Source organism: Phaenicophaeus curvirostris, unplaced genomic scaffold (assembly GCF_032191515.1).
Source record: "Phaenicophaeus curvirostris isolate KB17595 unplaced genomic scaffold, BPBGC_Pcur_1.0 scaffold_377, whole genome shotgun sequence".
Lineage (NCBI taxonomy): Eukaryota > Metazoa > Chordata > Aves > Cuculiformes > Cuculidae > Phaenicophaeus > Phaenicophaeus curvirostris.
Genome location: NW_027206973.1, coordinates 366 through 23,453, shown reverse-complemented (window position 1 = coordinate 23,453; position 23,088 = coordinate 366). Strand labels below are relative to the sequence as shown.

General features: G+C 59.3%; 1 protein-coding gene across 8 annotated transcripts in view; it reads right to left on the bottom strand.

The window, feature by feature from the left end:
* The window catches only part of SYNGAP1 (synaptic Ras GTPase activating protein 1), a 41,091-nt gene extending 19,348 nt beyond the window's left edge, over nucleotides 1-21,743 (bottom strand). For all 8 annotated transcript variants that reach the window (XR_011339665.1, XM_069882871.1, XM_069882876.1 and 5 more), the window contains exons 1-12: nucleotides 21,625-21,743; nucleotides 20,024-20,145; nucleotides 14,668-14,821; nucleotides 14,480-14,578; nucleotides 12,452-13,006; nucleotides 10,743-10,887; nucleotides 9,354-9,498; nucleotides 9,021-9,257; nucleotides 6,121-6,322; nucleotides 4,766-4,941; nucleotides 3,339-3,380; nucleotides 883-1,717 (exon numbers count right to left, since the gene is read on the bottom strand). Coding sequence is in view for 7 of the 8 variants with exons in the window: in XM_069882871.1 (XP_069738972.1) it covers nucleotides 883-1,717; nucleotides 3,339-3,380; nucleotides 4,766-4,941; nucleotides 6,121-6,322; nucleotides 9,021-9,257; nucleotides 9,354-9,498; nucleotides 10,743-10,887; nucleotides 12,452-13,006; nucleotides 14,480-14,578; nucleotides 14,668-14,821; nucleotides 20,024-20,145; nucleotides 21,625-21,657 (2,745 nt within the window). In the remaining variant the exon portion in view is untranslated. The remainder of the gene's footprint in view (nucleotides 1-882; nucleotides 1,718-3,338; nucleotides 3,381-4,765; nucleotides 4,942-6,120; nucleotides 6,323-9,020; nucleotides 9,258-9,353; nucleotides 9,499-10,742; nucleotides 10,888-12,451; nucleotides 13,007-14,479; nucleotides 14,579-14,667; nucleotides 14,822-20,023; nucleotides 20,146-21,624) is intronic.
* Between the last annotated feature and the right edge of the window lie 1,345 nt (nucleotides 21,744-23,088).

Sequence of the window (23,088 nt, the reverse complement as noted above, 5' to 3'; positions counted from 1 at the left end):
ACATCCTCCATCCCTACATCCTCCATCCCCACATCCTCCATCCCCACATCCTCCATCCCCACATCCTCCATCCCCACATCCTCCATCCCCACATCCTCCATTTCTAGATCTTCCATTTCTACATCCTCCACCTCTACAAGTCCTCCATCCCCACATCCTCCACCCCCACATCCTCCATCCCCACATCTTTCATCCCTACCTCCTTCATCCCTACCTCCTCCATCCCCACATCCTCCATCCCCACATCCTCCATCCCTACATCCTCCATCCCCACATCCTCCATCCCTACATCCTCCATCCCCACATCCTTCATCCCTACATCCTTCATCCCCACATCCTCCATCCCAACATCTTCCATCCCTACATCCTCCATCCCTACATCCTCCATTTCTAGGTCTTCCATTTCTACATCCTCCATGCCAACATCCTCCATCCCTACATTCTCCACCTCTACAAGTTCTCCATCCCTACATCCTCCATCCCAACATCTTCCATCCCTACATCCTCCACCCCTACATCCACCATTTCTAGATCTTCCAGTTCTACATCCTCCATCCCCACATCCTCCATCCCTACATTCTCCACCTCTACAAGTCCTCCATCCCCACATCTTCCATCCCTCCATCCTCCATCCCAACATCCTCCATCCCAACATCTTCCATCCCCCCATCCTCCATCCCCACATCCTCCATCCTGACATCCTCCATCCCTACATCCTCCATTTCTAGATCTTCCATTTCTACATCCTCCACCTCTACAAGTCCTCCATCCCCACATCCTCCATCCCCACATCCTCCATCCCAACATCTTCCACCCCTCCATCCTCCATCCCTACATCCTCCACCCCTCCCTCCCTCACCCCTCGCCCCCCTCGCCCCCCACCTGCTTGGTGACGGGCGGCTTGATGCCGGCCACCGAGGCCTCCTTGGCGAGCGAGGGCTGCCGGGAGCGCGGAGGCCCGTAGGTGGGCTCGGGGGAGGCCAGCAGGTTGCCGCTGGCCGGCCGGGCTTTGGAGGGCACCCCGAGAGCTCCGGGCGCCCCGGCTTTGGCGGCTCGGGCCCCGCGGGGGGTGGCCGGCGGGGGGGCCCCGATGGTGATCTGGGGGGGGGCCAGGGTGTCCTGCAGGGACAGCTGCCTCCTCCCGAAGTCCCCCCCGGGGCGCGCGAACTCGTCGCTGTAGCTGTGGCTGTGGGTGATGTGTTTCGGGGGGGGCGCCGCCAGCTCCTCGCTCTTGCTGTAGCCGTGGAGGGGGGCCGCGAAGGGGCCCTCGCCCCCCGCGCCCCCCTCGGGGCCTCGCAGGGGCCCGTCGGCCGCCAGGTGGAACAGAGGGTTCTGGAAGGACAGGGGGACGCGGAGCTGAGGTCCCCCCGGCTCGGGGACCCCTAAGCGGGGGGGGGCCAAGCTGGAGGCGCTGCCTTGCGAGAGGCGTCCCGGGCGTAGGGCCCCCCCGGCGCCGCCCCCCGGAGCGGGACCCCCGGCCGCCAGCAGCTCGGCCGGCAAGCTGGGGACGCTGTCCACGCGGCCGTCTTGGAGGTCCAACATGGAGACGCTCTTGCCCACCCCCAGGGCCCCCCGGCCGCCCTCGGGCTCCGTCAGGTCGGAGCTGCTGGTGCAGTAGGCGGGGGACGAGCGGGCCAGGGGGGGGCGGCTCAGCACCAGCACCTCCTGAGGACCCTTCTCCTGCGGCGGAGAGGGCAGGCGGGGCACCTCCATGGAGCTGCGGGGAGGACAATGGAGCAGGGGATTGGGTGAGGGACCCGCTCGACGTCATCCACGTCGCAGCCCGTTCCACTCAACCTCACCCCGTCCCATCCCCTCTCACCCAACATCATCCCATCTCCATCCCATCTCCATCCCATCCATCCTGTCCCATCTCCATCTTCATCCCATCCCATCTCCATCCCATCCCATCTCCATCCCATCCCATCCATCCTATCCCATCCCATCCCATCCCATCCCATCCCATCCCATCCCATCCCATCCCATCCAACCTGTCCCATCCCATCCCATCCATCCCATCCCATCCATCCAATCCCATCCCATCCATCCCATCCCATCCCATCCCATCCCATCCCATCCATCCCATCCCATCCCATCCCATCCCATCCCATCCCATCCCATCCCATCTCCATCTCCATCCCATCCCATCCCATCCATCCCATCCCATCCCATCCCATCCATCCTGTCCCATCCCATCCCATCCCATCCCATCCATCCTGTCCCATCCCATCCCATCCCATCCCATCCCATCCCATCCCATCCCATCCATCCCATCCCACCCCATCCCATCCCATCCCATCCCATCCCATCCCATCCCATCCATCCTGTCCCATCCCATCCCATCCCATCCCATCCCATCCCATCCCATCCCATCCCATCCTCCCCATCCCATCCCATCCCATCCATCCCATCCTCCCCATCCCATCCCATCCCATCCTCCCCATCCCATCCATCCCATCCTCCCCATCCCATCCCATCCCATCCTCCCCATCCCATCCCATCCCATCCCACTCCATCCCATCCCATCCACCCCATCCCATCCCACCCCATCCCATCCCGTCCCATCCCATCCCATCCCATCCCATCCCATCTCCATCCCATCCCATCCCATCTCCATCTCCATCCCATCCATCCTGTCCCATCCCATCCCATCCCATCTCCATCCCATCCCACCTCATCCCACCCCATCTCCATCCCATCCCATCCCATCCCATCCCATCCCATCCCATCCCATCATCATCTTCTCCATCTCCATCCCCATCCCATCCCATCATCTTCTCCATCTCCATCTCCATCTCCATCCCATCCCATCCCATCCCATCCCATCCCATCCCATCCCATCCCATCCCATCTCCATCCCCATCCCATCCCATCATCTTCTCCATCTCCATCTCCATCCCATCCCATCCCATCATCATCTTCTCCATCTCCATCCCCATCCCATCCCATCATCTTCTCCATCTCCATCTCCATCTCCATCCCATCCCATCCCATCCCATCCTATCCCATCCCATCCCATCCCATCCCATCCCATCCCATCCCATCCCATCCCATCCCATCCCACCTGTCCCATCCCATCCCATCCATCCCATCCCATCCATCCAATCCCATCCCATCCATCCCATCTCCATCCCATCCATCCCATCCCATCCATCCCATCCCATCCCATCCCATCCCATCCATCCCATCCCATCCCATCCCATCCCATCCCATCCCATCCCATCCCATCCCATCCCATCCCATCCCATCCCATCTCCATCCCCATCCCATCCCATCATCTTCTCCATCTCCATCTCCATCCCATCCCATCCCATCCCACCCCTGTCCCCATCACCCACCTGTTGAGGCCGCGCACCATGTAGGACTGGAGGTCAACAGAGCTGTGGGGACAGAGAGCGAGTGACCACGGAGACACGGTGGGAGGAGACACCCCAGGTGAGACCAAGGGACAGAGGTGCCATGAGGATACGAAGGTACCATGGGGGTGGAGAAACCATGGAGATGTAGAGGTACTATGGGGATGCGGAGGAACCAAGAGGATGGAGAAACCATGGAGATGTAGAGGTACCATGAGGATGGAGAAACCATGGGGATGTGGAGGTACCACGGGGATGTGGAGGTACCACAGGGATGTGGAGGTACCATGAGGATGGAGGAAACCATGAGGATGGAGAAACCATGGAGATGTGGAGGTACCATAGGGACGAGGAGGTACCACAGGGATGTAGAGAAACCGTGGGGATGTGGAGGTACCACCATAAGGATGGAGAAACCATGGGGATGTGGAGGTACCAGGAGGATGGAGAAACCATGGGGATGTGGAGGTACCACAGGGATGTGGAGGAAACCATGAGGATGGAGAAACCATGGAGATGTGGAGGTACCAGGAGGATGGAGAAACCATGGGGATGTGGAGGTACCACAGGGATGTGGAGGAAACCATGAGGATGGAGAAACCATGGAGATGTAGAGGTACCATGAGGATGGAGAAACCATGGGGATGTGGAGGTACCACAGGGATGTGGAGGAAACCATGAGGATGGAGAAACCATGGAGATGTGGAGGTACCACAGGAATGTGGAGGTACCAGGAGGATGGAGGAACCATGGGGATGTGGAGGTACCACAGGGATGTGGAGGAAACCATGAGGATGGAGAAACCATGGAGATGTGGAGGTACCAGGAGGATGGAGAAACCATGGGGCTGTGGAGGTACCAGGAGGATGGAGAAACCATGAAGATGTGGAGGTACCATAGGGACGAGGAGGTACCATGAGGATGGAGGAAACCATGAGGATGGAGAAACCATGGGGATGTGGAGGTACCATAGGAATGAGGAGGGATGTAGAGAAACCATGAGGATGTGGAGGTACCACCATGAGGATGGAGAAACCATGGAGATGTGGAGGTACCAGAAGGATGGAGAAACCACGGAGATGTGGAGGTACCAGGAGGATGGAGAAACCATGGAGATGTGGAGGTACCAGGAGGATGGAGAAACCATGGAGATGTAGAGGTACCAGGAGGATGGAGAAACCATGGAGATGTGGAGGTACCAGGAGGATGGAGAAACCATGGAGATGTAGAGGTACCAGGAGGATGGAGAAACCATGGAGATGTGGAGGTACCAGGAGGATGGAGAAACCATGGAGATGTGGAGGTACCACCATGAGGACGGAGAAACCATGGGGCTGTGGAGGCACCATGGAGATATGGAGGCACAAAGAGGATGGCGGGGGGACACGGAGGCTTGGGGAGGTCCCCACCTGTTGAGGTCGCGGACGAGGTAGGGCTGGAGGTCGGCCGAGGGCCCCCGCAGCACCAGCCCCTTGGGGGGCAGGCGCTCGCCCTGGCTGGGCTGCCGCTGCAGGTGGGGGTTGCGCAGGGCCACGCTGATGTCCGTCAGCAGCCGCGGCAGCGGGCCCAGCTTCAGCAGCGCCTCCTGGAGAGGACAACCCCCGGTCTGCACCCACCCCATCCCCCACCAAGCCCAGGGAGCTCCCGTGGTGGGATGTGGATGGAGGGGACCTCAGGGAGCTCCCGTGGTGGGATATGGATGGATGGGACCTCAGGGACCTCCTGTGGTGGGATATGGATGGATGGGACCCCAGTGACCTCCCCTGATGGGACGTGGATGGATGGGACCTCAGGGACCACCTGTGGTGGGACAAGGGTGGATGGGACCTCAACGATCTCATGTGGTGGCCAGGGATAGGTGGGACCCCAATGACCTCCCCTGATGGGACATGGATGGATGGGACCTCAGGGACCTCCTGTGGTGGGACAAGGGTGGATGGGACCTCAACGATCTCATGTGGTGGCCAGGGATAGGTGGGAACCCAATGACCTCCCCTGATGGGACATGAATGGATGGGTCCTCAGGGAGCTCCCATGGTGGGATATGGATGGATGGAACCTCAGGGAGCTCCCGTGTTGGGATGTGGATGGAGGGGACCTCAACGAGCTCCCATGGTGGCCGCGGATAGGTGGGACTCCAGTGACCTCCCCTGATGGGACATGGATGGATGGGATGGAGGGGACCTTAGGGACCTCCCGTGGTGGGATGTGGATGGAGGGGACCTCAACGAGCTCCCCTGGTGGCCGCGGATAGGTGGAACCCCAGTGACCTCCCCTGATGGGACATAGATGGATGGGACCTCAGGGACTTCCCATGGTGGGATATGGATGGACGGGACCTCAGGGACCTCCCGTGGTGGGATATGGATGGATGGGACCTCAAAGATCTCCCATGGTGCCCAGGGATAGGTGGGACCCTGATGACCTCTTGTGGTGGGACATGGGTGGATGGGATCTCAGTGACCTTTCATGGTGGGATATGGATGGATGGGACCTCAACGATCTCCCGTGGTGGGATGTGGATGGATGGGATCTCAAAGATCTCCCTTGGTGGCCAGGATAGGTGGGACCCCAATGACCTTCCATGGTGGCATGCGGGTAGATAGGACTTCCATGACCACCTCTTGGGGGACAGCTATGAAAGGGACCCCAAAACGCCCTCCGGGGGCACCCGAAACCCTTCCCCAGGTAGAACCTGGACATCCAGGTGTGTGACGACCACCCAGGAGAGGACCTGGGGGTCTCCGGGGGTCTCGGGGGGTACCTTGCTGAGCTGGGACATGACCTCCCAGAGGAGGGCGTGCAGGGTGGAGAGCTCGCGGCCCAGGTCGATGTAGCCCTCGAAGCTGGTGCTGTTGGTCAGGGTGTCCAGGTTGGAGATCTCGTAGAGGAACTGCTGCATGCTGGCCCACTCCAGCTCCAGGAACTCGTTCATGAAGGCCATGTACTCCTCCTTGCTGCCAAACCTGGGAGGGAGCTCCGAGAGGTCCTCACCAGCCCCCTCGGACTGGCTGGTGTCCCCCCACAAACCCCATCTGGCACCCTGGGAACCTTCTGCTCCTCAAGCTTCCACGTGTCCCTTTGTAAAGCCACATCTGGGCTTCCTCCAGCTCTGCTGTTTGTTCTCCGTCCACCAACTCATCCATCCATCCATCCATCCATCCATCCATCCTTCCATCTTCCTTCCATCCATCTTCCATCCTTCCTTCCTTCCTTCTGCCCAACTCATCCATCCACCAACTCCTCCATCGTCTTCCACCGCCCACCCCTCACCCACCATCTCACGTGTCTCCCACTCAGCATCCATCAACTCACCCGTCTTCTGTTCACCTTCTCAGCCCATAAACTCCTTCACCCACCCGCTCAACCATCTTCTGTCCCTCAGCACCTCCTCTGTCCACCTTCCACCATTCATCTAGCAACTCACCCATCTGTCTTATCTCCATCCAGCCATCTTCCTTCCGACTCACGAAAATCAACTCGTTCATCTGTCTTCCACCCATTAACTCATCCAGCCATCTTCTCATCCATCCATCCCTCCATCCATCCACTCATCCATCCGTCCCTCCATCCCTCCATCATCCATCCATCCATCCATCTTCCACCCATTAACTCATCCATTTGTCTTCTGCTCATTAATTCATCCATCCCTCTTCCGCCTATTAACTCACCCAGCCATCTTCTCCCCATCACCCCATCCATCATCCATCCTTCCATCCATCCATCCATCCATCCATCCATCTATCCATCCATCCATCCATCCATCTTCCACCCATTAACTCACCCAGCCATCTTCTCCCCATCACCCCATCCATCATCCATCCTTCCATCCATCCATCCATCCATCCATCCATCCATCTATCCATCCATCCATCCATCTTCCACCCATTAACTCACCCAGTCATCTTCTCTCCATCCATCCATCCGTCCATCCATCCAACCATCCATTCTCCTTCCAACCATCTTCCATTCTCCATCCATCCCTCCATTCATCCATCATCCACCCATCCTTCCATCCATCCATCCATCCATCCCTCCATCCACCCATCCTTCCATCCATCCATCCATCCATCCACCCATCCTTCCATCCATCCATCCATCCATCCATCCATCCATCCATCCATTCTCTTTCCATCTTCCATTCTCCATCCACCCATCCTTCCATCCACCCATCCATCCATCCATCCATCCATTCTCCTTCCAACCATCTTCCATTCTCCATCCATCCCTCCATTCATCCATCATCCCTCCATCATCCATCCATCCATCCATCATCCATCCTTCCATCCATCCATCCATCCATCCTTCCATCCTTCCATCCATCTTCCACCCATTAACTCACCCAGCCATCTTCTCTCCATCCATCCATCCATTCTCCTTCCAACCATCTTCCATTCTCCATCCATCCATCCACCCATCCCTCCATCCATCCTTCCATCCATCCATCCATCCCTCCATCCCTCCCTCCCTCCATCCATCATCCTTCCATCCATCCATCATCCATCCATCCATCCATCATCCTTCCATCCATCCTTCCATCCATCCATCCATCCATCCATCCATCATCCTTCCATCCATCATCCATCAATCATCCATCCATCATTCATCCATCCATCCATCCATCATCCATCCATTCTCCTTCCAACCATCTTCCATTTTCCATCCATCCCTCCACTCATCCATCATCCCTCCATCCCTCCATCATCCTTCCATCCATCCATCCATCCCTCCATCCATCCTCCCTTCCTCCTTCCATCCATCCTCCTTATATCCATCATCCATCCATCCATCCCTCCATCCATCCATCCCTCCATCCATCCATCCATTCTCCTTCCAACCATCTTCCATTCTCCATCCATCCCTCCATTCATCCATCATCCCTCCATCCCTCCATCCATCCATCCACCCATCCCTCCATCCCTCCATCCACCCATCCTTCCATCCATCCATCCATCCATCCACCCACCCATCCATCCATCCCTCCATCCATCCTCCCTTCCTCCTTCCATCCATCCTCCTTATATCCATCATCCATCCATCCATCCCTCCATCCATCCATCCATCCATTCTCCTTCCAACCATCTTCCATTCTCCATCCATCCATCCCTCCATCCATCCTTCCATGCATCCATCCATCCCTCCATCCCTCCATCCCTCCATCCATCCTTCCATCTATCCTTCCATCCACCCATCCATCCCTCCATCCATCCATCATCCATCCATCCATCCATCATCCTTCCATCCATCCATCATCCATCCATCCATCATCCTTCCATCCATCCATCATCCATCCATCCATCCACCCATCCATCCATCCATCATCCATCCATCCATCATCCTTCCATCCATCCATCATCCTTCCATCCATCATCCTTCCATCCATCCATCATCCTTCCATCCATCATCCTTCCATCCATCCATCATCCTTCCATCCATCATCCTTCCATCCATCCATCATCCATCCATCCATCATCCATCCATCCCTCCATCCATCATCCATCCATCCATCATCCATCCATCCCTCCATCCATCATCCATCCCTCCATCCATCCCTCCACCCACCTATCCCCACACAGACCTGCAGACCCACCTTCCCTCCCACATCCTCCCCGCTGCGTCCCCCGCGTCCTTCCCTCCCGGGAGGCCCCTTTCTCCCGCGCTCACTTGGTGAAGTTGGCCAGGTTCTGGATGACCTTGGCGATGAGGGTGAGGGTGCGGGCGGTCTGCTCGTCCGGGTACTCCTGCATGAGGCCGAAGAGGCTGGGGGACATGACGGCCGGGCAGAGGAACCGCAGGAAGAGCGAGGCGCTGATCAGCCGGTCGGCGATGTCCTCCCGGCCCCGCTCGGCGCAGCGCAGCCGCCACGAGGCGAACACCTCCTTCAGCTCCCGCGGGAACACGCTGCGCGGTGGTGGAGACCACGAGGAGGTCACGCGCCACCAGGAGGACCATCGAGGACCTGTGCGGGGTTGTCCCCCCCCAGCCCCGAGGACTCACCAGTGGGAGTTGACCACCTTGCAGAGCGCCAGCTCGCAGCACATGCGCAGGTTGGCTTGGTGGTCGGCCAAGGTGGAGGCCGAGCACTTCATGGGGTCGACCTCGCAGTTCTCCTCGGACTCGTAGAGCGCCCGGATGAACTCGCCTGCGAGGAGGACGGGGGCGTCAGAAGGGACCTGCCCCACCGCCCCGCGGCCGTGAGAGGAGACCAAGCCAACCACCGCGTGACCACGCGGATAGGGACCTGGTGGTACGCTGGGTCTGAGGAACATCCAAGTGTCCCATCATCCAAGGGGCCCATCATCAAACCACCTCAGTGGTGGAGACACGGCCACGAGAAGGGCCACCCAACCATCTCATGAGCACCCAACCATCTCATCATGACCACAGTAAGGGGGTCACAGCCATGAGAGGGGATCTAACTGTCCCATGGCCATGAGAAGGGACCATCCAACCACCTCATGACCATGCCAATGGGGACCTGGTGATACACTGGGTCTGAGGATCATCCAAGTGTCCCATCATCCAAGGGTCCCATCATCAAACCAGCTCAGTGGTGGAGACACGGCCACGAGAAGGGCCACCCAACCATCTCATGAGCACCCAACCATCTCATCATGACCACAGTAAGGGGGTCACAGCCATGAGAATGGACCTAACTGTCCCATGGTCATGAGAAGGGACCACCCAACCATCTCATGACCACCCAACCATCTCATCATGACCACCCAACCATCTCATCATGAGCACCCAACCATCTCATCATGACCACAATAATGGGGTCACAGCCACAAGAAGGGCCACCCAACCACCTCATGAGCACCCAACCATCTCATCATGACCACAGTAAGGGGGTCACAGCCATGAGAGGGGACCTAACTGTCCCATGGTCATGAGAAGGGACCATCCAACCACCTCATGACCATGCCAGTGGGGACCTGGTGATACACTGGGTCTGAGGAACATCCAAGTGTCCCATTATCCAAGGGTCCCATCATCAAACCAGCTCAGTGGTGGAGACACGGCCACGAGAAGGGACACCCAACCATCTCATGAGCACCCAACCATCTCACCGTGACCACAATAATGGGGTCACAGAAACAAGAAGGGCCACCCAACCATCTCATGAGCACCCAACAATCTCATCATGACCACAATAATGGGGTCACAGCCATGAGAACGGACCTAACTGTCCCATGGCCATGAGAAGGGACCACCCAACCATCCCCTGACCATACCCATCAGGATCTAGCTACAAGCAGGGACTAGAAACCACCCAGCTATCCATTTATGAGGACACAGCCATGTTGGGGGGCCACCCACTGTCCCACAACCACGCTTGGGGCCTCCTGGCCATGATGGGGACCTCCCGGTGCCGGTGGAGCTCACCGATGGCGTCCTTGAGGTATTTCTGGCCGATGAGTTTCAGGTACTCCTCTATGGCTTTCGTGGCGAGGGTGTTTTCCCGGAAGATGAGGTGCTCCCGGTCCATGAAGCGATCCACCTCCGTCATGGCCATGTCCGACAGGAAGTCCTGCCCGTGGCCGTCAGGGCAGCCCCGAGGCCCGGCCACGTCCCAGCAGCCCCACCAGGCTGGCCCAGCCCCCTCTCCACGCATCCTTGTGTCTCCATCTTCTCTCCATCCATCCATCCATCCATCCATCCATCCATCCATCCATCCACCCTCCATTCATCCCTCTTCCATCTGTTCTCTACACCTTCTCCATCCATCCTCCCTCTCTTCATCCATCCACCCTCCATGTGTCTGGCCTCCACCCATCCAGTCCTCCACCCAATCCTCTCTCCAACCTTCCATGCCCCTTCCCTTTGTCTTCTACCTGCCCCCCATCTGTCTGTCTGTCCATCCTGCTCCATCCATTCATCCATCCTCCATTCATCCTCCTTCCATCCATCCATCCATCCATCCATCCATCCATCCATCCATCATCTCTCCATCCATCCATCCTCCATCCATCCATCCTCCTTCCATCCATCCATCCATCCATCCTCCTTATATCCATCCATCCATCCTCCTTCCATCCATCCATCCATCCTCCTTCCATCCATCCATCCTCCTTATAGCCATCCATCCATCCTCCTTCCATCCATCCATCCATCCTCCTTATATCCATCCATCCATCCTCCTTCCATCCATCCATCCATCCTCCTTCCATCCATCCATCCTCCTTCCATCCATCCATCCATCCATCCATCCATCATCCATTCTCCTTCCAACCATCTTCCATTCTCCAGCCACCCATTCACCCCATCAATCCATCCATCCATCCTTCCATCCATCCATCCATCCATCCATCCATCCATCCATCCATCCATCTATCCATCCTTCCTTCCTTCCATCCATCCATCCATCCGTCCATCCACCCATCAATCTATCCATCCATCCATCCACCCACCCATCAATCTATCCATCCATCCATCCATCCATCCTCCTTCCACCCATCATCCCTCCCTCCATCCATCAATCATCTCTCCATCCATCCATTCTCCTTCCAACCATCTTCCATTCTCCAGCCACCCATTCACCCCATCAATCCATCCATCATCCATCATCCATCTTCCATCCATCATCCCTCCCTCCATCTATCAATCATCTCTCCATCCATCCATCCATCCATCCTCCATCCATCCATCTTCCTTTTATCCATCCATCCATCCATCCATCTTCCTTTTATCCATCCATCCATCCATCCATCCATCCATCCTCCATCCATCCATCTTCCTTTTATCCATCCATCCATCCATCCATCCATCCATCCATCCTCCATCCATCCATCTTCCTTTTATCCATCCATCCATCCAACCATCTTCCTTTTATCCATCCATCCATCCATCCATCCATCAATCCATCCATCTTCCTTCCATCCTTCCTTCCTCCTTTAACCCATCCCTCTTCCTTCCACCCACCCACCCACCCATCCATCCATCCATCCATCCATCCATCCATCCATCCATCCATCCATCACCCATTCTCCTTCCACCCACCTTCCCTTCTCCATCCATCCATCCATCCATCCACCCCCATCCCTCCTCCTTCCCTCCCCCCCTCCCTCCTCCTCCTCCTCCTCCTCCCTCCCCACCTTGGCCTTCCCGGTGCTCTGCAGGATGTGCACCAGCGCGCAGGCCACCTCCTCCTTGCTCTTGACGCTGAGCACGGGCTCCAAGACGGCGCACAGCATCCGGTAATTATTGGTGACGTACTCGGCGAACTCCTTGTAGAGCTCCATGGGGAGGATGCTCATGGTCTGGAAGCGACTCTTGACCCGCAGGGCGGGACATCCCGCTTTGCTCTTGCTGCCGCTGGGCTGGCTGAGCGGGTACCACTGCTCGGCGAAGTGCCTGCCGGTGACGCTGGCGATGGGGATGCTCACCATGCCCACGTAGTTGCTCTTGTCCTTCTTGCGCTTCTTGTCCGTGTCCTTGTAGAGGTGGAGCCGGATGGTGCGCACCGAGGGCAGGTTGTTGAACTCGAAGTGCTCCCCCCAGAAGACGTTGTCGGTGCGCGCCTTGCTGGTGGTGCGGGCGTAGAGCATGTCGTCCAGGCACAGCTCGCAGTAGTAGCGCTTCTTGGGGGGCAGGTCGCGCGCCTCGATCACCCACAGCTTCAGGACGTTGTCCACCCGCCGGCTGTTGTCCTGCCGGGGGGCGCCGAGGGAGGGAGGTCAGCGGGGTTGGGGGGAAGGAGAAGGTTGGGGGGAGGTGGGGGGGGGTGCAGAGGGGGATGGTGACTCTGGGTTGGGGGACAAGCCCAGCTGAGCGGCCACCAGGACCAGGGACCTCAGGGGGCAGAGAATCATAGAGTCACCAGGTTGGAAGAGACCCCCAGGATCATGGAGTCCAACCATCCCCATCGATCACTGACCCGTGTCCCTCAGCGCCTCGTCCTCCCGGCCCTCAAACCCCTCAGGGAAGGGGACTCGACCCCCTCCCTCTTCCAGCTCCCAGCGACCCTTTCCATGAAGAATTCCATCCTGCTGTCCATCCTGAGGCTCCCCTGGTGGAGCTTGAGGCCGTTCCCTCCCGTCCTGTCCCCTGGCCCTTGGGAGAAGAGCCCAGCTCCCTCCTCTCCACAACCTCCTCTCAGGGAGTTGCAGAGAGCAATGAGGTCTCCCCTCAGCCTCCTCTTCTCCAGGATGAACCATCCCAGGTCCCTCAGACGTGTCCTCCAGCCCCTTCCCCAGCTCCGTTCCCTTCTCTGGCCTCGCTCCAGAGCCTCCACATCCTCCTTGTGGGGAGGGGCCCAGCACTGACCCCAGGACTCGAGGTTGGGTCTCCCCAGAGGGAGAAGAACCTCCCTGGCCCTGCTGGCCACGCCGGGGCTGCTCCAAGCCCAGATGCCCTTGGCCTCCTTGGCCCCCTGGGCCCCTGCTGGCTCCTGGTCAACCAACACCCCCAGGTCCTTCTCCTCCAGGAACCTTTCCAGCCAGACTTCTGGTCTGGAGCTGCTCAGGGTTGTTGTGCCCCAAGTGCAGGACCCGCCATTTGGCCTCGTTAAACCTCATCCCGTTGGTCTCAGCCCATGGATCCAGCCTTTCAGATCACCTGCCCACCAGGTGACTGTCCCCATCCTCACCGGCTGACCCGGTGGGTCATTTCCAACCTGGTCTATGATTCTATGATCTACCAGTTGGCCCTCCAACTCTTCCACTTGACCATTTCCAGCTCTTCCAGTTGACCATTTCCAACTCTTCCACTTGACCATTTCCAACTCTTCCAGCTGACCGTTTCCAACTCTTCCACTTGACCATTTCCAACTCTTCCACTTGACCATTTCCAACTCTTCCAGCTGACCGTTTCCAACTCTTCCACTTGACCACTTCCAACTCTTCCATTTGACCATTTCCAACTCTTCCAGCTGATCGTTTCCAACTCTACCAGTTGACCACCCCCATCCCCACCAGCTGACACCCCCTACCAGTCAACCATCCCCATCCCTACCTGCTGACCTTCCCCATCCCTCCCTGTTGACCATCTCCACCAGTTGACCACCCCCGCCGGCTGACCACGTCCATCTCTACAAGTCAACCACCTCCATCCACACCAGTTGACCACCCTCAACGGCCGATCGCCTCCACCCCGGCCATCCAACCATCCCGCCGCCTCCTCACCTTGTTGGGCTTCACCGCCCTCTGCAGGTTCTCGATCCATTTGTCCCTCTCGGCGGCCGAGCGGCAGGCGAAGCACTTGGTCCCCGAGGCCGTGGTCACCTACAGGCGACGGTCAACGGTGACGGGACCCCCCCCCCCCCCTGCAGCGGCGACGTCCGCACGGGTGCCGGGCAAGGTGGGAACCGTACCTCGAAGCAGAATTCTTGGCCCAGGATGCTGCTGTGGACGGCCTTGATGATGGAATCTTCATCCAGGTTGAGCTCCAGCGCCTCGGCCGCGCTGCTGGGACTCAGCAGGGACTCGTGGGAATGCGACTCCTTGAAGCTCTGCATCAGCCGGGCCCTGCGGGGGGACGTGGGGGGGACGCTCGGGGGGGGGTTGGTGGGGTGAGGCCGGGGGGGGTGTTGGGGGTGGATTTTGGGGGGGGTGGTGGGGTTGGAGGTGGTGCCCAAGGTTGGAGGAGAAGAAGAAGAGGGGGTGGTGGTGGTGACATGCGAGTTGAGGGGGTGACGGTGGCTTTTTTTGGTTTTTTTTTTTGGGGGGGGGGGGGGGTACCTGGGGCATCCGCGCGGGACCTGGGGACGCGTCCGCAGCGCCGGGACGGACAGAGAGACACAGAGTCAGGGCGGGGGCCGGAGAAGTTGGGGGGGGGGGGGGGACACCTGATTGGGGGAGGTGGGGAGGGGGGGGAAAACCCAGGGGAGACCCCCCCACCCCGACACCCCGACACCCCCCCCGCCCCCGGCGGCGCCGACCCAGGGAAGGACCCCAAAAACAGGGGGGACCCCAGGATCTGCACCCCCCAAAACAGGGGGACTCAAGCATCAAGACCCCCCAAAAAAAGGGGGACCCCAGCATCTGCCCCCCCCAAAATAGGGGGACCCCAGCATTGGATCCCCCAAAATATAGGGGGACCCCAGGATTTGCATCCCCACAAAAACAAGGAGACCCAGGCATCAGGACCTCAAAAAACAGGGGGACCCCAGCATCTGCCCCCCCCCAAAAAGAGGGGGACTCAGGCATCAAGACCCCCAAAAAAAAGGGGGACCCCAGCATCTGCCCCCCCCCCCAAAATAGGGGGATCCCAGCATTGGCTCCCCCAAAATAGGGGGACCCCAGGATTTGCACCCCCCCAAAAACAAGGAGATTCAGGCATCAAGACCCCAAAAAAAAGGGGGACCCCAGCATCTGCCCCCCCCCCCAAAATAGGGGGACCCCAGCATTGGATCCCCCAAAATATAGGGGGACCCCAGGATTTGCATCCCCACAAAAACAAGGAGACCCAGGCATCAGGACCTCAAAAAACAGGGGGACCCCAGCATCTGCCCCCCCCAAAATAGGGGGACCCCAGCATTGGCTCCTCCAAAATACGGGGACCCCAGCATCTGCCCCCCCCAAAATAGAGGGACCCCAGCATTGGCTCCCCCAAAATAGGGGGACCCCAGGATCTCCCCACCCCAAAACAGGGGGACTCAAGCATCAAGACCCCAAAAAAAAGGGGGACCCCAGCATCTGCCCCCCCCAAAATAGGGGGACCCCAGCATTGGCTCCCCCAAAATAGGGGGACCCCAGGATTTGCACCCCCCAAAAAAAGGAAGACCCAGGCATCAGGACCCCAAAAAACAGGGGGACCCCAGCATCTGCCCCCCCCAAAATATAGGGGGACCCCAGGACTTGCATCCCCCCAAAACCAGGGAGACCCAGGCATCAGGACCCCAAAAAACAGGGGGACCCCAGCATCTGCCCCCCCAAAACAGGGGGGCAGAGACCCCAATACAGGGGGACCCCACGATCTGCCACCCCCCAAAACAGGAGGACCCAGGCATCAAGACCCCAAAAAGAGGGGGACTCAGTATCTGCACCCCCAAAAAACAGGGGGACCTCAACATTGCCCCCCCCAAAATGAGGGAGCAGGGACCCCAAAACAGGGACACCCAGTATCTTCCCCCCTAGAAGAGGGGGACCCCAGGATCTGCCCCCCCCAAAACCAGGGGGACTTAAGCACTGAGCCCCCCAAAACCAGGGGGACCCCAGGATCTCCCCCCCCCCCAGGATCCAGGCCCCCCCCAAAACAGGGGGACCCGAGTGTCCCTCATCCAGGCACCTCAAAACTAGAGGGACCCCAGTTTCTGCCCCCCCAAAATCCAGGGACCCCAAAACAGGGGGACCCCAGTGTCTACCCCCCTCCCCAGAAGAGGGGGACCTAGTATCTACCCGACCCCAAAACAGGGGGACCCAGGCATCCAAACACCCCCAAAACTGGGGAACCCCCACATCCAGGCACCCCCAAACTCGGGGGGGGGCTTAGGCATTTGCCCCCCCAAAAAACAGGGGGACCCAAGTCTCCCTCATCCAGACCCCCCCAAAACCAGGGGCACCCCAACATCTGTCCCTCTTCTCCTCAAAAGAGGGGGCCCCAGGCTTTTGCCCCCCCAAAACTGGGGGGTCCAGACATTTAACCCCCCCTAAAACCAGTGGAATTCAGGGGTTTGACCCCCCCCAAACAGGGGGATCCAGACATTTACCCCCCCAAAACCAGAGGAACCCCAATATCTCTCCCTCTTCCCCTCAAAACAGGGGGACCCAGGCTTTACCCCCCCAAAACAGGGGGATCCAGACATTCCCCCCCCCCCCCAAACAGGTGCCCCAGATATTTGCCCCCCAAAACCTGGGGGCCCCAGGCTTTTGCCCCCCCAAAACAGGGGGATCCAGACATTCCCCCCCCCCCAAATCCAGGGGTTCCCAGGGTTTTGCCCCCCCCAAATCCAGGGCTCCCAGCCCCCCCCCCCCCCCCCCCAGGTCGCTGCTGCAGCGAAGCCGCCCCCGGTCTCTATTTTTATCCCCGGGGCTGCGTAAGCAACGTCCCCGCTGTGTCCCCAGCCCTGTCCCCAGCCCTGTCCCCGTCACCGACACCCTGTCACCCACCCCCCCACCCCCCCCCCCCAAAGCCTGAGGGGGTGGCACCGCTAAAAATAACCCCCCCCGAGCTGAAATCCTCACCCATGGGGACAAGGGACAGAGCCCAGGGACAAGGGACACAGCTCAGGGGACAAGGGACACCCCCTCCAGGGCGTCCCCCTGGGGGTTGGGGACAAGGGACATGCCAGGGGACAAGGGACACAGCTCAGGGGACAAGGGACACCCCCTCCAGGGCATCCCTCTAGGGTTGGGGACAAGAGACACAGCCCAGGGGACAAGGGACACCCCCTCCAGGGTGTCCCCCTGGGGTGAGGACAAGGGACACAGCTCAGAGGACAAGGGACACCCCCTCCAGAGTGTCCCCCTGGGGTTGGGGACAAGGGACACAGCTCAGGGGACAAGGGACACCCCCTCCAGGGTGTCCCCCTGGGGTTGGGGACAAGGGACACAGCCCAGGGGACACGGGACACCCCCTCCAGGGCATCCCCTTGGGGTTGGGGACAAGGGACACCCCAGGGGACAAGGGACACAGCTCAGGGGACAAGGGACACCCCCTCCAGGACATCCCCCTGAAGTTGGGGACAAGGGACACAGGCCAGGGGACAAGAGACACCCCCTTCAGGGTGTCCCCCTGGGGTTGGGGACAAGGGACACAGACCAGGGGACATCCCAGGGGACAAGGGACCCAGTGGGGACCAGCCGTGGGGATGGGGGACAAGGGACAGAGGACAGACACCTCAGGGACACCCCTTGGGGACAGGGGACGTCCCCTTGGGAACCACCTCGGGGTAAGGGACAAGAGATGTCCCCCTGGGGACAAGGGACACCTGGAACAGCGAGGAGCTGTGGCTCCAAGGGACAGGAACAAGGGACATCCTTGGGGACAAAGGGACAGAGCTCTGAGCCCAGGGTCCGTCTCTGGGGACAAGGGACACCCTTGGGGACAAGGAAACCCCTTGGGGACAAGGGACATCGCAGGGGACAGCAAGGACAGGGCCTGTCCCCATCGGTGGTGACGGTGACGGGGACACCGGGACAGGTGCCACCTGAATATCGAAGTCCCCAAACCTGCACCAGAGCCACCTGGGAGCCAGGACTGTCCCCAAACCCACCCTGGTGCCACCACGAGACCAGGACCGTCCCCACCCTGGTGCCAGCGCTGTCCCCGTGTCACCAACCCCTCCCCCAGCCCAACCTGGTGCCTCGACCTCATCCCCTCCATGTCCCCACGTGTCCTCTCAACATCCCTTTGATGTCCCCACTCCATCCCCACTCCACCTCCACGTGTCCCCTCTCCATCTGCTGTCCCCTCGATGTCCCCGCTCTGTTTCTACTCCATCCCTTCACTGTCCCCTTGATGTCCCCTCTCCAGTCCCTCGCTGTCCCTTCTCCAGCCCCTCTCCATCGCCTTGATGTCCCCTCTCCATCCTGTCTCCATTCCCTCTCCATCCCCTTGATGTCCTCTCTAAATTCCCTCAATGTCCCCTCTCCATCCCCTGATGTCCCCTCACATCCCCTCTCCATCCCTTTGATGACCCCTTGATGTCCCCTCACATCCCCTCTCCATCCCTTTGATGACCCCTTGATGTCCCCTCTCTGCCCCCTCTCCATCCCCTCGATGCCTCCACTCCATCCCTACTCCATCTCCATGTGTCTCCTCACTGTCCCTTTGATGTCCCCTCTCCATCCTGTCGATGTCCCCTCTCCATCCCCTCTCCATCCCCTCTCTATCCCCTCTCCACCCCCTCTCCATTCCTTTGATGTCCCCTCTCCATCCCCTTGATGTCCCCTCTCCATCCCCTCTCCATCCCTTTGATGACCCCTTGATGTCCCCTCACATCCCCTCTCTGTCCCCTCTGCATCCCTTTGATGACCCCTTGATGTCCCCTCTCCGTCCCCTCTCCATTCCCTCGATGCCTCCATTCCATCCCTACTCCATCTCCATGTGTCTCCTCACTGTCCCTTTGATGTCCCCTCTCCATCCTGTCGATGTCCCCTCTCCATCCTCTTTCCATCCCCTCTCCATCCCTTTGATGTCCCCTCTCCATCCCCTTGATGTCCCCTCTGAATTCCCTCAATGTCCCCTCTCCATCCCCTCGATGCCCCCTCTCCATCCCCTTGATGTCCCTCTGAATTCCCTTGATGTCCCCTCTCAATTCCCTCTCCATCCACTCTCCAACCCCGTGATGTCCCCTCTCCATCCCCTTGATGTCCCTCTGAATTCCCTCAATGTCCCCTCTCCATCCCCTTGATATCCCTCTGAATTCCCTCGATGTCCCCTCTCCATCCCCTCTCTATCCCCTCTCCATCCCTTTGATGTCCCCTCTCTCCATCCCCTCTCCATCCCCTCTCCATCCCCTCTCCATCCCCTTGATGTCCCCTCTCCATCCTCTCTCCATCCCCTCTCCATCCCCTTGATGTCCCCTCTCCATCCCCTTGATGTCCCCTCTCCATCCCCTCTCCATCCCCTCTCCATCCCCTCTCCATCCCTTTGATGCCCCCTTGATGTCCCCTCTCTCCATCCCCTCTCCATCCCTTTGATGTCCCCTCTCTCCATCCCCTCTCCATCCCCTTGATGCCCCCCTCCCGGTGTCCCCTCCCGGCGTCCCCTCCCGGCGTCCCCACCTGTCGTGGTCGGCGCTGCGGAAGCGGGGCAGGATCTGCCGGAAGCTGCTGGTTCTGTCCAGCTTGGGTTGGCTCTTGGTGCGCTTGATGGAGCTCTTGAGGCGGCGGCTCAGGAAGCCTTGCTGGGGTACAGGCGGCTGAGGGGGGGGGCGCGGCACGGGGGGACCGCGCCGGCGGGGGTTACCGTGGCAACGGGATGCAGGGGGGGGGTGGGTGTGTGGCGTGGAGGACCGGGGTTGCCACGGCGACAGGTGCCAGGGGGTTGACGCGGCCACCTAGGGGCATCCTGGACAACCAGGGTTGCCACGGCGACGGGTAGGATGGGGTTACCGCGGCAACGGGGACCGGAGGGCCGGGGGTTACCATGGCAACGGGATGTATGGGGTGTGGGATATAGGTCTAGGGTCATCCAGTAGGAGCGGGGTTGCCATGGTGATGGGTAGGATGGCGTTACCATGGCAACGGGGACTGTAGGGCCGAGGTTACCGTGGCAACGGGTACCATAGGGCCAGGGTTACCCATAGCAACGGGATGTATAGGGTATAGGGTATAGGACTAGGGTCATCATCTAGGACCAGGGTTGCCATGGTGATGGGTAGGATGGGGTTACCATGGCAACGGGGACTGTAGGGCCGAGGTTACCGTGGCAACGGGTACCATAGGGCCATGGTTACCATAGCAACGGGATGTATAGGGTATAGGACTAGGGTCATCCAGTAGGAGCGGGGTTGCCATGGTGATGGGTAGGATGGGGTTACCATGGCAACGGGGGCAGTGGGGCTGAGGTTACCATGGCAATGGGTACCATAGGGCCATGGTTACCATAGCAACGGGATGTATAGGGTATAGGACTAGGGTCATCCAGTAGGAGCGGGGTTGCCATGGTGATGGGTAGGCTGGGGTTACCATGGCAACGGGATGTATAGGACTAGGGGCATCACACAAGAACAGGGACGCCACCATTCTGGGTAGGATGGGGTTACCATGGCAACGGGTACCATAGGGCCAGGGTTCTCGTGGCAACGGGTACCACAGGGCCAGAGTTACCATAGCAACGGGACGTATAGGACTAGGGGCATCCTGTAGGACCGGGGTTGCCATGGTGATGGGTAAGACGGGGTTACCACGGCAACGGGTACCATAGGGCCGTGGTTACCGTAGCAACGGGATGTATGGGACTAGGGTCAGCCTAGAGGCCCAGGGACGCCGCGGGTGATGGGTAGGATGGGGTTACCATGGCAACGGGGTCATCCCAGGCTCGCCAAGGTAGGATGGGGTTACCATGGCAACGGGATGTCTAGGGTCATCCTGTAGGCCCCGGGGTTGCCATGGCAACGGGTACCACAGGCCGCCGTGCCCCCTAGCAACGCCGTTCCCGTGGCGACGGGTACCACAGGCCGAGGGTTCCCGTGGCAACAGGGATGCGGAGGCCCAGGGGTAACCACGGCAACAAGGGTGTGCGGTGATGGATTGGGGGGTTGGGGGGGTAGGACCATAAGGACAGGGATGCGGGGTGGGGGGTGGTAACCGTGGCAACAAACGTGTGCTGGGGGGGGGGGGGGGTGGGATGTCGGTTGCCATGGCGACAGGCGTGTGCTCACCGAGGGTCGGAAAGGGGGCGCCGGCCCCTCCATGCTGATGCTCGGCTGCTTCCCGCCTGGGACGCTCTTCCTGCGGGAGCGGCCGCCGTGGTAATCTGGGGGGGGGGCGGGGGGGGGGGGGTGGCAAGAAGGAGATTGAGGGGGGGGGGCAGGGGGGTAGGACCCCCCCAAACCCCCCCTTTTCAGCTCCAACCCCCCCCCAAAACCCCAAAACCCCAAATCCCCCCCCCACCCCGATCCCCATCCCACTCCATCCCATCTCTATCCAACCCCCCCCCTCCAAAGAAAGGATTGGGGGGGGGGGGCAGGACCCCCCCCCAGCACCCAATTCCCCCTCATCCCATCTCCACCCCCCCCAAAAGAAGGATTTGGGGGGGACAGGGACCCCCCCCAGCACCCCAATTCCCCCTCATCCCATCTCCACCCCCCCCAAAAGGAGGATTTGGGGGGGGCAGGACCCCCCCCCCAGCACCCCAATTCCCCCTCATCCCATCTCCACCCCCCCCAAAAGAAGGATTTGGGGGGGGGCAGGACCCCCCCCAGCACCCCAAATCCCCCCCCCACACTCCCTTATCCCATCTCCACCCCCCCCAAGGAAGAATTTTGGGGGGGGGGCAAGCATTGGGGGGGGGGAGGAGGGAGTTGGGGGGGGCAGGACCCCCCCCCAGCACCCCCAACCCCCCCCAGATACCCCCTCAAATCCCCCCCCTCACCCCCAACCCCCCCCAAATCCCCCATCCCATGTCCCCTCACCCCCCCCAGGAAGGATTTTTGGGGGGGGGGGGGCTCAGCACTGGGGGGGGGGGAGGGGCAAGAATTGGGGGGGGGAGGGGGAAGGATTTGGGGGGGGGGGCAGCATCCAGGGGGGGGATTTGGGGGATCCTGGGAGGGGCTGGGGGTCCCCCCAGCTCTGCTCCCCCCATTTCAGCCCCCCCCATTTTTGCTCCCCCCCCTCCATTTTTGGGGTCCCCTTCAATTTTGGGTCCCCCCCCATTTTTTACCCCCCAGCTTTTTACCCCCATTCCTTCTCCCCCCAATTTCTACCCCCTAATTTTTTTACCCCCCAATTTCTTACCCCCCCATTTTTTACCCCCCTATTTTTTACCCCCATTTCTTCTCCCCCAATTTTTACCCCCATTTTTTTACCCCCATTTCTTCATCCCCATTTTTTACCCCCAATTTCTTCTCCCCCCACATTTTTACCCCCCAATATTTCATTTTTTACCCCCATATTTCATTTTTTACCCCCATATTTCATTTTTTACCCCTCAATATTTCATTTTTTACCCCAATATTTCATTTTTTACCCCTCAATATTTCATTTTTTACCCCAATATTTCATTTTTTACCCCCCAATATTTCATTTTTACCCCCCCAATATTTCATTTTTTACCCCCCATTCCTTCTCCTACATTTTTTAACCCCATTTTTTACCCCCTCATTTCTTCTCCCTCATTTTTTACC